General features: G+C 31.6%; 2 protein-coding genes across 4 annotated transcripts; both read right to left on the bottom strand.

Annotated features, from left to right (window-relative positions):
* Positions 1 to 1,545: 1,545 nt before the first annotated feature.
* Positions 1,546 to 4,872, bottom strand: LOC107407198 (actin-related protein 2/3 complex subunit 3). 3 transcript variants are annotated; one of them, XM_016014449.4, is made up of 5 exons: positions 4,703 to 4,872; positions 4,315 to 4,405; positions 3,534 to 3,642; positions 3,224 to 3,433; positions 1,546 to 2,092 (listed from the first exon to the last, which is right to left on the bottom strand). In XM_016014449.4, exons 2-5 carry the CDS (start codon positions 4,315 to 4,317, stop codon positions 1,950 to 1,952), a joined length of 465 nt encoding a protein of 154 aa, XP_015869935.1. In that variant the 5' UTR covers positions 4,318 to 4,405; positions 4,703 to 4,872; the 3' UTR covers positions 1,546 to 1,949. The 3 variants fall into 3 exon arrangements, with proteins under 3 accessions (XP_015869935.1, XP_015869932.1, XP_015869934.1); XM_016014446.4 differs by having other exon boundaries at positions 3,164 to 3,433; positions 4,703 to 4,861; XM_016014448.4 differs by having other exon boundaries at positions 3,164 to 3,433; positions 3,540 to 3,642; positions 4,703 to 4,861.
* Positions 4,873 to 6,680: 1,808 nt separating this feature from the next.
* Positions 6,681 to 10,695, bottom strand: LOC107407197 (monogalactosyldiacylglycerol synthase 2, chloroplastic). Its single transcript, XM_016014443.4, has 8 exons — positions 10,026 to 10,695; positions 8,934 to 9,106; positions 8,313 to 8,474; positions 8,061 to 8,202; positions 7,741 to 7,965; positions 7,589 to 7,651; positions 7,411 to 7,485; positions 6,681 to 7,302 (listed from the first exon to the last, which is right to left on the bottom strand). The coding sequence occupies exons 1-8, from the start codon at positions 10,332 to 10,334 to the stop codon at positions 7,042 to 7,044; spliced, it is 1,410 nt and encodes a 469-aa protein (XP_015869929.3). The 5' UTR covers positions 10,335 to 10,695; the 3' UTR covers positions 6,681 to 7,041.
* Positions 10,696 to 16,158: the final 5,463 nt, after the last annotated feature.

Raw genomic sequence — 16,158 nt, 5'->3', positions numbered from 1 at the left:
ATCGATTAATTATATTAATTTAATAATTTTTTAATAACATTTCTAAATGTCATTATTTATTTTTTTAGTGATATTTTAAATTGTCACTATAATTTTTAGTTACACTATCTACGGTATCTATAATGATTGCCACTAATTAATTAAATGTTATTATAGTAAAACTTTAGTAACATTTTAAAATGTCGTAAATTTACTTTTTTCTCATTGTGATATAGCATTTCTGAATACTATAAAATGTTCTTAAAATAGCATTTTCAAATGTTATAAAATGTATTTAATATAACTTATCAAATACTATGATATGATATTTGTAACTATTTTAAAACATATGATAATATAAAACAAATGCTATTAAATAATTTTTTATAGCATTTAACATAACATTTAAAAAAAATAGAATTTTTTATAACATGAGCTGTCATGGCATTTCTAAAAATACGATCATATATCTTTTACAGCATTTTCAACATGCTATAAAAAATAATATGTGTTGTTGTGGGTGGATGGTAACACTTGCTTTGCACTTGGAGTAGCTTGAAGCGAATGGTCAGTTGAATGTTGATGGCACCGTTTTTGTTGATCGTGGGATGGTGGGTGTTGGAATTGTAATTTCGAGTATGTCATGGCCGTTTGAAGGCTGCTTCTGCTGTTCCGTTCGCAAGGGGGTGTACTGTGTTAACTACAGAGCTTTTAGCTATCCGCGACGGCCTTTCATTTGGTTCAGCTACTGGTTTCCACGATGGAAAATTGGTTAGTGACTCACAAATGGCTAATGGCTGTTAATTTGGTGGTTAGTGACTCGGTGTATATTGGCTCTAATGTGTTCTTACTTGAGGAAATTAGAAGAGAAGGCAATGTTGTTGCTTATTCATTTGCCCATCATGCCTTAACCATGGATGCGTTTTGAGTTTTGGATGGAGAAAGAAGCTGGTTGGTTAATCTTTTCATTGCAAAATGATGTTCCTGTCGTTTGATTGATGAAATTTTCTTTTCCTCTCAAAAATTAAATAAAATAAAAATAAAAATATGACAGACATAAATATAAGAAAACTCTTAATTGCTTTTTTTTTTTTAATAAAAAATCTTCCAAATTATTAATATGATTTTTTTTTTCGATGATTATCTAATGGCTCGTATTCCTTTTCACACACAAAAAAAAAAAAAAAAAAAAGAAGGGAAAAGAAGCTTGTATTCCTGCTAAGTAGCTGGTATTATAGGCTTAAGAGTAATCTTATCATCGGTACCTCTGTTTATCAAATTTAAAAATTTTTTTGGATATCAACCATTGAATAATACAAATTTTTTTGACTACCATCCATTGATGAATACAAGAGGTACCCATTAAATCTATAATAGCAAGTATTCGATTAACTTATGTCTAATTATATTTATCCTTCCAAAAAATTTATATATATTAATATTAATATGTTAACCAACATAGTATTTGACATATCTATCTGAATGAGTTATTTAATATCTCTAATGTGATTCCCAAACATTTAGCAAAATTATTGGAAGTCCAACAAACAAAGACAAATTAGCAAATTAATTGTAAATGAACTTGTTCTTTGCTCTCTATTCTCAAACACAAAGCCCACAACAAAAACGTCAAATTTCAGTTTCCGCCTCGTGTACAGGGAACGGGATGATTAAGAACCCGTTTTAGAGGAAAACAATGACACTAGACATTTTATATACCTAACAAATATTGCATAAAAATACATCATGGCCTAGATTTTGGTCCGATACAACATTCTTCAAAAGAAGAATATATATATATATATATATATATATATATATAACTGAGTAGTGCAATTAACCATCCCTAACAGCGCTAATTCCCTGATTTGCATCCCCAGAGTTGCCTCGGTATGCAGAAGATGTTCACAAATGTTCTTATCATATCAATATGTGACCTTTTGATTGAATATGCTCTACAACAAACTGTTTTAAGGAACAATAATGTTCATGAATTTCCTTTTGGCAAATGCCAACCACCACTTATTTGGAGTCCCATTGTGTCTATAAGCAACACTCAACAATCTCCCACTTGTTTCTTCCCTTATCTGCTTTAGATAATTTCTGAGTAGTTCTGCATTCAATAATTGAAAAATTAGAATAAAAGATGCTTTCACAGCAGCAGTTACTTTTATCTAATGGAAAAATGGAATCAAAATATCTCACGCAGGAGAAAGAAAACCGAATATCTAGCAGCATGGTTTTCTAATCTAGAGAAACCTATTCAGCTGCTATATCACCAATGGACATATGTGATTGCTGAAAAGAGTCATGATAATGATCAATGTGAGTTCATTCTCGAAAGCATTCCCTATGGAAGGTGTATTTTATATGATCAATTGCTAGTCTAGAACTAGGTTAAAATATTCAAGATCCAGCCTCGAAAGTAATACTAACTCGATGAGTCTAGAAATGCCAAGATAAATACTAGCATTTGTCAAAAACAAACTTGGCATATACCAGCCATCACTTAATAATTGATAATCACACTCTTAAATCAATCACGATTTCCATAACTTCAACGTTGAGACGGAAAGAGAAGTAAGGACACGAGGTTGTCAATTGAGTCCACACTTTAAGCCATTAAGAATAGCCAGACCCAATGCAACAGCATAAAATCTCAAATAAAACCATTGCCCTAGATTTCAAATCCATATACTAAACTTATCGCAAGAAAATTAAAAATTTTACGTTAGAAACTGCTTGTATGGAACTATGGGAACACCCTAAAATCGTTTTTTTTTTTTTTTTTTTTTTTTCTTTTCGTAACTACACCCTAAAATCAATTGATCTTGATATCTAGGACATTTTATGGAACACTTCTACACAGGTAGAAGCAGATCTTTTTTTATTTATTATTATTATTATTTTTTTAATAAGTATATCTAACTGAAAAGTGAGAATGAAAATACCTAAGCTAATATATTTCAATACCCAAAAAGAAGTTAAATTGCATAATGCTCTTGTTACTGAATTAGCCATCATCATGATAATGAAAAGTACGGGCAGAAATCTACAATAAAAAATGAAAAGGGTATAGCAACGCTAACAAGGAAATCACATTTTTTTTAAACTCTTTTTAAATGTAAATAGGCTCTAAACCATAAACTTTTCACTAAGGGCAAACATAATGAAGAAACATAACCTGCTTCTCGCTGAGACTGAGGAAGGGGGAAAAGGCCTGGAAAAGGAAAACCAGACTCACCAGGCACAGGAACATTTTCCAGGCCCAGGTTAATGATCGCCTTGGTTCCTTCAGCCAAAGTTCTGCAACCTTCAAGCCTCTTTAAAGCCACATTAATGTAGAACGTTAGATAAATCAGGAGCTTATCGGCTGAGCTCTTAATATCAAAGTTTCTGAAGAAGACATTGGCACGAAAGAATGTAATTGCTTCATCAACAATATCAGTTTGATCTGCAAGGTGTTCATAGTAGAAATTCCATATTCAACGCACAAGAAGATCTAATATTCTTTAAATCACTTATTTAACACAAGTTCCAATTCAAAAGCAAACCTTGACCTGAAGAAGGAGCAGGACCCTTTATATGGCTTTTCAAAGGCAGTAAAGGGCATCCACAAGCTTTAGTAATTCCTTCCTCATCCACAAAACTCGAATGATATACCTGCCATTGGAGCCATTCTTGAGTATCATTGGAGAAACTCCATCACAAGTTTTTATTTGAAAGCACGGTAATAAGTGGAAGAGATTTAAACATCCGGGAAAGGAGAATCTTACTGAAATAGAAAGTCCATACTTGAATAATCAAGAATTTGACATAACACAATAGGATTTGACCACCCTTAATAGCAACATTAAGTGACTCAACACATCAACGTCCAAACCTAGAGAGCCTCACTACGAGAAAAAACCAGTGAATACCAATAAAATTCTTTTTTAAACTTTTTTTTTCCCCTTTAACTTAAAATTCTTATCCCCAATAAAAAAAATTGAATGCTAAACAATATACACTAGCATAAATACAAACCACAAGCATAAAAGGAGATATATATATATATATATATATATATATATATATATATATATATATTTTTTCGTATTCCAGACAAACAGACGAGCACAAAGCAATGAATACCAGCCCATGAAAATGTCACACTCATGGCTTCTTGCATCGGGTTTAATTCTAATTTAAATTATTAAACATAATCAACGAAAGTTAATGAAGGGAAAAAAGAAAAAAAATTCATGATCACCAACAACATATACCCAAATCATATAATAAAACGATGTGAAATTACATATAAAGTTAGGCAAAAAAAAAGCTTTATCCCCTTACCATTTCTTGCCAGATAAGATAAAAGCGAGTACCAAACAATCACAAGGAGTCGAATTCCAAAACGAGGATTCTCGCAAATGCAATCAAATTTCTGCAGAGGCCATTCGAGCGCAAAATTAAATTATGCTTCACAAACATTGAATAACACAAGAGGACCTAATCAACTTATGCTTTCTGGTTCCATAACCAAAACCCAGAAAAATATATGCACTAAAGATCAAGAACAGAGCACATATGAGAAAAAAGGCATTGCTTCTGATTAAAATTATTTTAAATGTGTACAATGTAATATTGGGAAAAATAATTATCCCGGATTTCTAATTAAGCGTGTTAAAAAGAACAGGGTAGGAAAAATAATGGAATTTTGCAGATAAGTACAGGACTTCACCTGGATTTTTCACTTTGGAAGAACAGGGTAGGAAAATGCTTCGAAATCGGCCTGTAAAGGAGGTAGTTTGGAGCTTCCAACGAGAGAGAGAGAGAGAGAGAGAGAGAGAGAGAAGACGATTGCTTATACGGGGACGAAAGCAGCAGCTACAGAAGAAGTTAATGATCCCCTACGGCGAGGCAGTACCAGAGAGAGCAAATTAGTTGACGGGCGTGATTTAGCCACCTCATTAAGTGATGAAGGAAAGGATAAAATATCATTTTCACCCCCAAACTATGGTACTTTTGCACTTTGCCCCTCAAAAAATTATAAAACTTCCCAACATTTCTCTCACATAACCATTGTGTTTTATGATATCGCTCTAGTCTAATCATGTAATTTATTGTTTTCTCTAATGCATTTGTGACTAAATCAAACATACACATTGCACAAAAATATAATAAAACAAAATGAAATTGTTTTCAAACAAATTTACATGGGTTGTATTTGGATAATTTTATGAAATTCATCCTTTGAAAATGTTTAATTGGGACCGACATCACACAAAAACAACAATTTTAAAGGCCACGTAAGAAATTTTAACAGTATGGGGTAAAATAATATTAACCTCGAAGAAATAATCAAATTACAAAATGGGGTTGATGGTCTCGTTTAAGTTACACAAATGTACCTTTCTGACAATTTTTTTTTATATAAAAATACTTTAAATAATATCTCTATCTTTTAATCAAATAATATATTAAACCTAATATTAATTTATTTTTCTTGACTTAGAAGCTTATTAGTCTTTTTTTTTGGTAAACTAGAAACTTACAAGTCTTGGTCGTATATTTTGTGTAAGGTGCAATTTAATTATCCCACGTCTTAAGTAGAAGGAATAGTTTATATATTTTTATTTATTTATTTATTTTTGATATGGTATTGTACTCAATAAGACATAATGGTGTCCCTTGTTGATTGCAAGTAGGTGAAAGTCACACCAAAACAAACATTCTCTTTTTCATCTCCAATTCAACGATTGATTTTTCATTTTCATCCCCATCCACCATTCAACCCCAAATATATAAAAGTTGGAAAAAAAAATTAAAAATTGCCAAGTATTGTGCTGGACCAGAGACTTTTTACAACCTTTTCACATTGTTTTACCCCAAAAATTGACATAGATGTTTACCACAAGGATTTTTTTCAAGGTAAAAAAAAAAAAAAATAAGATCTTTGGAAATTTCTTATTATTATTACCTTTTAACAAGGTCTGGACCACACGGGATCAATTGTTTTCCTTAACGTGACACTCTGGGACCCCATCAAACGCACCTGCCACCAAAGCCTAGGTTGGCTTTATAACTTAATCTGTAAGGCTTTGGCTGTGATACAAATAGCCTGTTCCTCTTTTATTTTCCTTTTTTTTTCTACACTTTTATTATATTATATTTGGCTATGGTTTTGACAGATTTATAGCAATAAATAACTAAAAACAGGCTATGGTTTTGACAGATTTAGAGCAATAAATAACTAAAAACACTTTTTTTTGACTACCAGATTCCGTGGATGTCTAGCAACGGCCAAAAAAATAAAAAATAAAAAATAAAATAAAATTCTATACTCGAGGACACCTAAAATTCCACATTACTGTGTCTGAAAGATTCAGCATCCTATTCCTATCCATTTAATACGTTAGAATAACATGACCAAAACCCTCAATGGTTCAACCAAGTGTACTCTAAACCAGTTTGCTTACAGATTTTTTATTTTTATTTTTTATTGGTTATTAGTTTGCTTCGAGACTTGGAACACTTATTCCCATACTTAGAAGTCCCATTGTCTTCCCATACTTAGAAGCCCCATTGTCCATGACTCTTTTACAAGTGTGTACATCATCGTATGTGTCAAATAGGTAAATAAGCAGGACCTTGAAGCAAGTTCCATACAATTGGACCCAAAAAAAAAAAGGTTGATTAATAAAAACGAGTCATTTGGATAAGCTTGTAATGGTATATTGTAGGCCCACCTATCATTTGAGTGAGCAACAAGGCAAAGTCATTTTTGAACAGAAACGGAGGGAAAAATGAGTATTGACACTAGAGCAGAACATTACAACATAATTAGAATTCTCAATATCATCCTACTATCTTCCCCTAAGAAAAAAAGTTTACAACCCCCCGATCAAATATCAGAGCTTGTAAAAATTACAACCTCCTTTTTCAAATATCAGAGCTTGTTAACCCATTGTGGTCACTAAGCTACTGAGACCAAAGAATGATATGGTATTAGAACTACCTGTACATGGAATTCTATTAACAAACATAACAGTAGAAGACACAGCATCTGCTATGTGAAAATTAAATTATACTAGTGAACGACGATGTCAGTATGTAAGGTATGTTTGCTAGAGGCCCCCGCTGCGAGGCAAGCTCGTGGATGTCCTTCACAATGTCAAAGACGGCCTCTGGCTGTGCTAGTTTAAGTGCATTCTCTGACATTATCTTGAGCTCATCCTTCTTGGTACTGAACCATTCTGCTACAATTCTGGCCGTCTCTTTGGGACTCCGAGTGAAGACACCAGCCCCATTGTCAACAACATAAGGCACATTGCCCTTCTCCTGAAAATGGAGGGGAAGCAGGTTAATGTGAAAGATTGAAACTGTTTACGGATCAAGTTTATTAAGCAAATGCATTTATTGAAAAGGGGAAAGAAATTGATCACTAACTTGTCCAGGAATGTAATCATTTAAAATAATGGGAAGCCCCCTGATCAATGCCTCAGCGATTGTACCAGGTCCAGCCTATGAAATACAAAAAAACACATGAATATTCATCAGTCCAGTGCTCATGACACAATGGAGATATTTGAAAAGGGAATATCAAGACAAGAACCGCTGAACCTACCTTTGTTATTATGCAGTCACAAGCTCCCATCCATTTCTCCATTTGGGTTTCAAACCCTCTTATCTACACAAAGAAAAATAATCGTTTATGAATGTTCAAATTGGATAACATTTTTTTCCCATATAACTTTATGCTGTAACAAGAACAATCACCTTAACTGGAATCTTCCATTCATCAGATTCAAGAGTGGAGACAAGGTTCTTATTACGGCCACAAATAATAATTAGCTGTCCAATTGGTTTCTCAGTCTGTTTGTCAAAGAGTGATTCTCCAAGTGCTCTAGCAGTTTTCCTAACAGGGCCCATTCCTTCACCACCTCCCATTAGCAACACCGCAGGCAAATCAGGGTCCATCTCAAGTTCTTCTCTTAGTTGATCCTGAACAACCAATAAATGTACGACCAAAGAACAATTAAAAGTCAGCATTCCATAACTGGATCCCAAAAACACATACTGTAATCTCAGACACCCACCTTGGCAATAACTGCACGTGCAAAAGATGGGCGAATGGGCAAGCCAAAAACTCGAATTTGAGATTCATCAAGGCCATCTACCAAAGCCCTTTTAGCTACCTCCTGCGATGGACAGTAGCACCTATTAACCCCGGGGTGAAACCTAAATTTGATTCCAATGTTAGAACATACAGAGAACCATAATAATGAATTGCAAATGAGCATAAAGCACTAACGAAAGCCGAAATTTTTTCATCAGTCTCATTAACTGACCATGTACGATGGCAGGTATTGAGGTCTGTAATAACTGTCACAAAAACTACTTTCTTCTGAAGGCCTTGCCATTTAAGAACCCACAAAGGAATATGCTGCATCAACGGATGCACACTAATGATTATATCCGGCTTGTACTCCATCAGACCAGCCTCCACCTCCCTTCGTAAACATAATACAATAAAACTTAGCAAATCCCATCAAAACTAAGATTCTACGGTTAGTTCAATTCGAATAATGTTCTCCATCTAGAGAAATAATTCATTGACAAGCCAAAAAGTTAAGAAAAGATAAAAAAAAATTTTGCAATAATTTCAGACTTGTAACCTATGATTAAGTAACACGTGTAAGACAAAGACTAACACAAAGAAAAAGACAATAAAAAGTTAGTGAATAAATGAAGAGGTCAAAAGATTCTCTCGAGTCCTTTGCAAGTGGTAATATTTAAAGTGGGAAATTGGACTAATACTATTCTTTAATTAGACCTTGATGACAAACCATAATATCCAGCAATACAATATGGAAGCTTACATGAAAACAATACCCCACTTGAAGTTATTAAATTCTCATTTACTAAATTAATCTGAGGGTTTAGAATGAAGGAGGGTTCGTATAATGTACTTGGCGTAGTAGGCAGCGATAGCAGCAAGATAGAACGAGTGTATCCAACGAGGAGAGGTACTGTGGAATGCAACCTTCCACAGCTGCACATGTTTCACCATAAACTTGTAGGATCGTTCCATGTCGTTTAGAGGCCAACCTGTGTATTCTTTCCAAACATCCTTCACAATTATCTACAGAAAAAAAAAAAAGAGTACAAATTCACAATCCATTAGAACAAAACAGCAACAGGAAAGAAATGAATAGTTAAGGGATTGTATATGATGAAATCCAAGATGAAAAATAGTGCACGTTAGTTTTAGAGGAATAACAAGGCTGCGAATTCACCAACTCAAATCAAGAAACATAAAAATTATAAACCCTAAAATCACCAGAAATAGAGAAGAGGGAAAAATGAAAAAAATGTCAAGAAAAAAAATAAAAAAAATATATATATATATATATTCAACAGCAGAATTTACAAATCAGATTAGCAGGTAAATAAGATGGGATCATCAAAAAAGGAAATCTTTTAGGGGTCATTTATATGAGAAGATCTTGAGAGTGATAATCTCAGGTGACCAACGAAAGGGAAGAAAACTTTTATCCAGAAATAAAAAATAAAATAAAATAAAAGGAAAGAAAGTTGGAGCTGAAAGAAGGGGGAGAAAGAGAGAAGCAGAAAATCCAAGAAAAACAAAACAATAAGAGATACAAATTATGCATAATCTCTATGCGAAAGGAAAAGAAAAAGAAAAAAAGACCAATCAAAACGAAGAAAGTAGCTCCCATCAAAATATCAAAACCACATACCCGACATTGGACAGAAAAAGCCAAAAGTTTTGAGGAACAACAACAAAATGGTATGCTTTTCCAACGGAATTTGCATGAACAGCATGAATGATTTCGCAAAACCAAAACATTAAAACTTTTCGACTTATGAAATCTGACCAAAAGAATAAAATCATGCAAAAACAACCAGAAACGAAAACCAAACACTTTAAAACGAAATGAGGGAAGTCAAAAGAAGTCAAGAAAAAAAGACAAAAGAGAAAATCAAGCAAAGTCCATGAGAACCCAGAATCAGGGGATAAAAAAAGAAAAAAACATTACCCTGTATTCATCCCCAAACTCGATCTGAAAAGCAGCACGGATAGCCTCAGCAGAAGCTCTATGCCCACCACCGGTATCGCTCATAAGAATCAGCACGTTCTTTGTCCTCTCAGCTCCAATCTGAACGAGCTCCATAGTCCCATCTTCATCATAATCATCCTCGCTCTCATTTCCAAACCTCTTGAGCTGACTGTGACTCCCATAGGAGGAGGAGGAAGAAGAAGAAGAAGAAGAAGAAGAAGAATATCCACCAACCCTCTGTAAAACCTCCGTTAAAGACTTCCTCGGAGAAACCACAGACATCACCATTTTCCAACACCAACCCAAGAACCAAAACTCAACCTCAAAGAAAACCCAGATGGGATTAACCAGTCAAAGCTCCGTTCCCGCCACCGGAAAATGGGATTTCCCGGCGGGGAGAGAAAATAGAAAGAAACAGAGAGGAATGGGGGGAGTTTTGACAGGTTGGTCTTGTAAAAGGTTGTTGTTCCTTGTTGGCAAGAACGTGGCTTTGTGCGTTTGGATGCCAGAGAATTGAGTTGGAATTTATTATTTTGGGTACGGACGGGGCTTAACGGAGATTTGATTGAGTTTTATAGCCGTCAGATCCGCATTTTGTTTCGGAATGTTCGGATAGGAAGGAAGATTCGAATCTTTGTACAATGTCTCAAAACACCGACTCTTTTATGCCTTGCAAAATTTTCTGGTTAAAACAATCATTTTGTAAACTTTGTGGTTTTGCTTTTGTAACCCTCTGGTTTTTTGTTATTTCGCTTTTTCTCCGGAGGGAGCTGAAAACTGAAAAGACTTTGAAATTTTCTATTTTAGTCCTTTAGTGAGATGGAAAGACTGTTCTACCCCTTGTTATCTTGAGGGTGGTTTTACTTTTAACTTTCTCTTTATTCTTTCGTTTGTTTAGTGGGAGATAAGAGACAATGACTGCTAGTCTACGATAAAGTTGAAAGTGTTTTTACTTGCAAGTTATTGGGTAGGGAAATCCAGGAGGAAACAAACTTGTTCTAAGAAAGTAGTTTGGAAATTTTTTTTATTTTTTTGAATATGAGATTTATAAGAAATGTCTAGAAATTTGTTTAAAATATTTTCATTCAACAGGTGTCTTGAAACGTCATGAAATAGATAATTTTTTTGGGTAGCAATTCTCACATGACCATAATATCACTTTCATTTAATCACTCTTAATTTTTGTTTCTGAACTTTTAAGATATTTTAATCCTTATATTATTAAGAAAATGATAGAAACCTAACAGTATGCACAAAAGCCCTTATTTCTTTAAGCAAAAAAAAAAAAAAAAAAAAACTTATTTCTGAATGGCTATTTTCTTCTTTTATTATAAAATTTTTTTGGGCATTTAGTCTGTATGATAAAGAAGAGTAAACAAAGTAAGTACATTTTTGTTTTTTGTTTTTATTTTTATTTTTTTGCTCAAACAAATAAGTACTTTTTTGTATTTTTCCAATGTGTAAGCAAGTAGTAATTTTCCTGGGTTGCTTCCTAATAATTGTTCCACTATTTCTTTTGCCTTGTTGTGCTTTCTATGTACAACTTGTAGAATTGAACTTACCCACAGCCTACCCATTAATCATTGAGGAGGTGAGGTAGTTAAAATCATCATGAAAATCATCTTTGCATAACATTTTAAGAGAATAAATTTCCTCTTTCTTTCTCTTTTTTTCTTTATGCATGATTTTGCATGTTTTTTGACCATTAACAATACTTTTAGATAAAGATATGTATTCAATGTGTATGGCGTTATTTATTTTGATTTTGACTATACTTTTGAGATTTATATAAACCTGGTCCATTCAAAAGATAGTATTTGTAGTTCAGTGTTTCAGTTCCCTTGAATCTTAGAGCAACCTACATAAAAAGAAATAATCCAAATCAATCTTTATAAAAAGAAATAATCCAAACCTGGTCCATTATATATATTTAGTTGAAAGTAGCTGAGTTTATTTATTTATTTATTTTTTTGTTTTGGGTGGGGAGGTCTGTGTGGTGGTGTCAAATCTCAAAAGTTCCAAATAAAAATCAATGTTCCAACACTCAACCTCATCAAGAGCCTCCTCCATGGTTGGAGACACCGGCTAGCAGATTGAGGGTGGGAAATTGATATTGAGAGAGATTGGAATGTCAAAGATGAAAGGGATAAAACACATAATTCCAATTATTCCACCATTGTCAAGGGCTGGTCCAAGATGGGCCCAAGTGTGACAGCATTGTTGGCGGTGTAAGGGAGGGGATGGGCTAGAAGATCCAATTGGATAGGTGGAAGCCCACTATGGCCCATGAATAAACAGGGAAACAAGAGGTGACCTTACATTTTGGTCTTAATGAATTAATAATAATTATTTCATTTTTATTTAGGAGATTTTCTTTATTATTACTATTTTTTACTGGAAAGCAATTAGTTAGCGGCATAAATTTGTTGGGCTGTCCCAATCTGAACTTTTACATATAGTCCAACTTTTTATTTGGAAGCCCACCATGGCCCATGAGTAAACTGGGGAGCAAGAGGTGACCTTACATGTTGGTCTTCATGAATTAATAATAGTTATTTCATTTTTCTTTTTTGAACTTCCTCTTATGTCATTTAGGAGCTTTGATTTTTTATTACTATTATTTTTGCATTGGAAAGTAATTAGTTAGTGGCATAAATTTGTTGGGCTGTCCAATATGAAACTTTTAGAAATAGTCCAACTTTTTTCTTATTTGGAAAATAAAACAAAAACATGAGAATTGTTGTTTAATAATTTTCCAAAAGCATGATAATTGATTTTTTTTTTGGTAAATTGGAAAAAAAAAAAAAACATGAGAATTCATGTTTACCAAGTTTCATATTCTTTTAATCTAAGACTATAAATCTTCATAAGATTCTATATATACAAGTAATCCATTTAGTATTCACAAAAAAAAAAAAAAAAAAAGGTAATCCATTAATTACTCTGATTATGATTCATTTATAATTTTTTTTTAGACGTAAATACTGTAAGAAATAATAGGTAATTTTTTTTCTTTTCATATCAAAGATTCGAGGATTTAAACTCTAGATATTTACTCTTAGTAAAAAGATTATGGACATTTACAAGAGAATATTAAAACTTTGTAAATTTTAACATGACTTATTAATACAATACGAATCTATTTACCACTTAAAGGGTTTTGATTAAGGGATAGTAATGAATTAGGTCTGTAATGAGTCAATCCATCAAGACCGGTTAATATAACTTGTTAACGGGGTAAACTCACGAAAACTTGTTTCACCAATCAGTACAAAGGCTTTCAAGTAATCTTCCAACATGTAATATAAAAAAGGAAAATCCAAATTTTGCAACATGTAATATAAAAAAGGTAAAATAACTATTTTGGTTGATAGTCAGTTTGTGGAACAATTGTGCATCATGATATGTACATACTAGGTCTGACTCAAATCTGATAAGCTTGGGACAGTTAACAAAAAAAAGCTGTTTTACAATTTTTGTTGAAGAAAAGTGCATGGGATACAAAAAGCAAAACAATATATATATATATATTTTTTTCTGTGAAGATGGCTGAAAATAAAATATTTTCTCTTGATTTTTTGTTAGACGATAGATGGAAAAGTTAAATTCAAAAAGAGAGAAGAAGCTTGAAAAGGTGTTACAATTGAGAATTGTATAAGATGTGTGTAACAAACCAAATTTTTAAGAAAAAGCTATCAAATAGTTTTTTATTTTTATTTTCTTTTTATTCAAATTGCTAATATTGACTCTTAAAACAAAGAAAAAAAAATAGAGAGAGAGAGAGAGAGAGAGAGAGTTAAGATAATATATATTATATATATAAATCATAATGTTATTAGATAATAGCTATTTAAACTGGTATATTCGAAATTTTACTTATTAAAAGAATTTATAATTATTTAATAGCATAGTAATGATCAAATAAATTATTTAATAGCATACTTACAAATAAAATATTTATCTATATATATATAATATAATTTACATTTATTTGCTTATGGCATTTTTTTTATTTGCTTATCGTACAATTCATTATAACTTTACAAATATATTTTCTTAGAAAAAAAAAAAAATTCGAATAATAAACATAAAAAAATAAAGCAAATTAAATTCAAACTATAATTTTATAATCATAAAACCATATTACCATTGTCAAATAATGTAAAACCTGTAACTAAAAATTGCATCCAGCTCAACTACCATCATAAAACAATCAAATATTAATAAATACTTAACATATCTACTCAACTGTTCAATGAATATAACCTTAAAGAGTATTCAATTTTGTATCACTAAACTTAGATCTTCACATTATTTCATATATTCTTCAAGAACCTCCAACAAAACATAAAATGGTTATTCAAGTGAATATACACATACATAAATATTGTAAGTTTTTTTTTTTTTTTTTTTTGGTAAGGACATATATATTGCAAGTTATTTGAGTATATATTTAAACATAATATTTTTTTTTATTGTATATTGTGTTTATTGGATTACTCATTTTAATTACATGAAAGTGGCTTTTTCATTTTCAAAGATACAATAAATAATTTAAATGATATTAGTCTACAATGTAAAAAGTTAATATGAAAATTCAATTTCACAAAATTAAATTTATAGTGCATTACCATTGTATTTACTCCATTATAACTTTGTCCGCAAGCCAAGCTACTATACTATTTACAACATCGTCAATGTTATTCATATTCGATATTGATCTCCATAAATATGTTGTAGGTTTCTTTGCCACATCAAGCCAAATTCTCATAGCATTAGGACCAAAAGGAATATGATGAACAAAATCTGTAGGATTACTTGAAGACCAACGGTCTTCAGCAACAATTTCTTCTGACCAACCCAATCTAACAATTTGCACTTGTTTTTATTGGAGTTATTGTTCATACTCTTTAACCAACAAGGCATCAAAAAAATGGAAATAAGTGTCACTTACAAAAACATATTATTAGCTATAAATATATGTATATATGAACACCATAAATAAAATAAAATAAAATAAAATTACCAAGGTAGAAGACAGGTGAGCATTTGATGGTTTCTCAAGTGTTTGATTATGGTTCTACAAGTTTAATTATATATTCATAGAAATATTAACCACACAAATGGATTATTAAGAATAAAAAAGATAATTAATTTAATAGAATGTAATATTACCTTATTTTTCATCAAATTATGAATTAAACTTTTCATACAAGCCACTTTGTCTTCTAGTGCTACTTACTTATTTTGCATTTGATTGATATAATCATCTCTTTATTGAAGTAATAATAATCTTGTAAGGCTAATTCCTTTACCAATCCATCTTATTCTTCCTGGATTCTCTTAATCAAGGACTTTTGTTAAAGCATCTTCTTGCCAATGTGATGGAGAAGATGATGATTTTTCCTCAACTTTTTTGAGCTTATCTTAAAAAAAAAAATTTTAAAAATAAAAAAAATATTTCATGAACATAAAATTTTTACATTTGCTATATAATTACTTATTAACACATTCACCAAATAAAATAAATAAAAAAAAGGAAAAAAAAGGGATCCAAAGTCATTTCTAATTCATGAAAAAATAAAAAAATAAAAAAATAAACGCATGACCAAAAAAAAGAAATATAAAATAAAAAAGGCATCAAAATAAATGTTGATATGATCTATACAAGAGATTAAAATAGAAGATAAAGAAAGAATGTAAAAACAAGAAAGAAAAAGAGAGAGAGAGAGAGAGAGAGAGAGAGAGAGAGAGAGAGAGAGAGAGAGCAAAAAGAATAATAATTGAATCACTAATTGGATACGAGTAAAATGACTAAAATGGTTAATTAAAAAAAATAGTAGTAAATTATAAAAACAATAAAACTTACAATAACTTTAGATGCTACGACATTATTGTTTCTCCATTCTTTTTAGTAATGTGCTCGTAACCAAACTGTAGTTCAACCAATTTTTTAAGGTTTTTACTACTTTTTTTTTCTACACAGTTAAAAACAAAATATATTACTAAAATTCGCACAACATTAAATAAAAAACTGAACACAAATGAAACTAATTGTCATATCATTAGCTAATCAAGTAAATCTTTTGCGACTACAAGTGTGGGGGATCTA

This window comes from Ziziphus jujuba, chromosome 1 (genome assembly GCF_031755915.1).
Source record: "Ziziphus jujuba cultivar Dongzao chromosome 1, ASM3175591v1".
NCBI classification, from domain to species: Eukaryota; Viridiplantae; Streptophyta; class Magnoliopsida; order Rosales; family Rhamnaceae; genus Ziziphus; species Ziziphus jujuba.
The sequence above is the reverse complement of the archived record's forward strand: the minus strand, read 5'-3'. Positions and strand labels throughout refer to the sequence as shown.

What these genes read in the sequence shown, in the direction of transcription:
- LOC107407197 (XM_016014443.4), bottom strand. Translation starts at nt 10,334, where the DNA reads ATGGTGATGTCTGTGGTTTCTCCGAGGAAGTCTTTAACGGAGGTTTTA. An exon ending in AGTTTGGGGATGAATACAGG is followed by an intron (nt 9,107 to 10,025) that starts GTAATGTTTTTT and finishes TTTTTTCTGTAG; the next exon opens with ATAATTGTGAAGGATGTTTG. An exon ending in ATGATTACATTCCTGGACAA is followed by an intron (nt 7,303 to 7,410) that starts GTTAGTGATCAA and finishes CTCCATTTTCAG; the next exon opens with GAGAAGGGCAATGTGCCTTA.
- LOC107407198 (XM_016014446.4), bottom strand. An exon ending in TGCTCCTTCTTCAGGTCAAG is followed by an intron (nt 3,434 to 3,533) that starts GTTTGCTTTTGA and finishes AACACCTTGCAG; the next exon opens with ATCAAACTGATATTGTTGAT. An exon ending in TCAGTCTCAGCGAGAAGCAG is followed by an intron (nt 2,093 to 3,163) that starts GTTATGTTTCTT and finishes TATTGAATGCAG; the next exon opens with AACTACTCAGAAATTATCTA.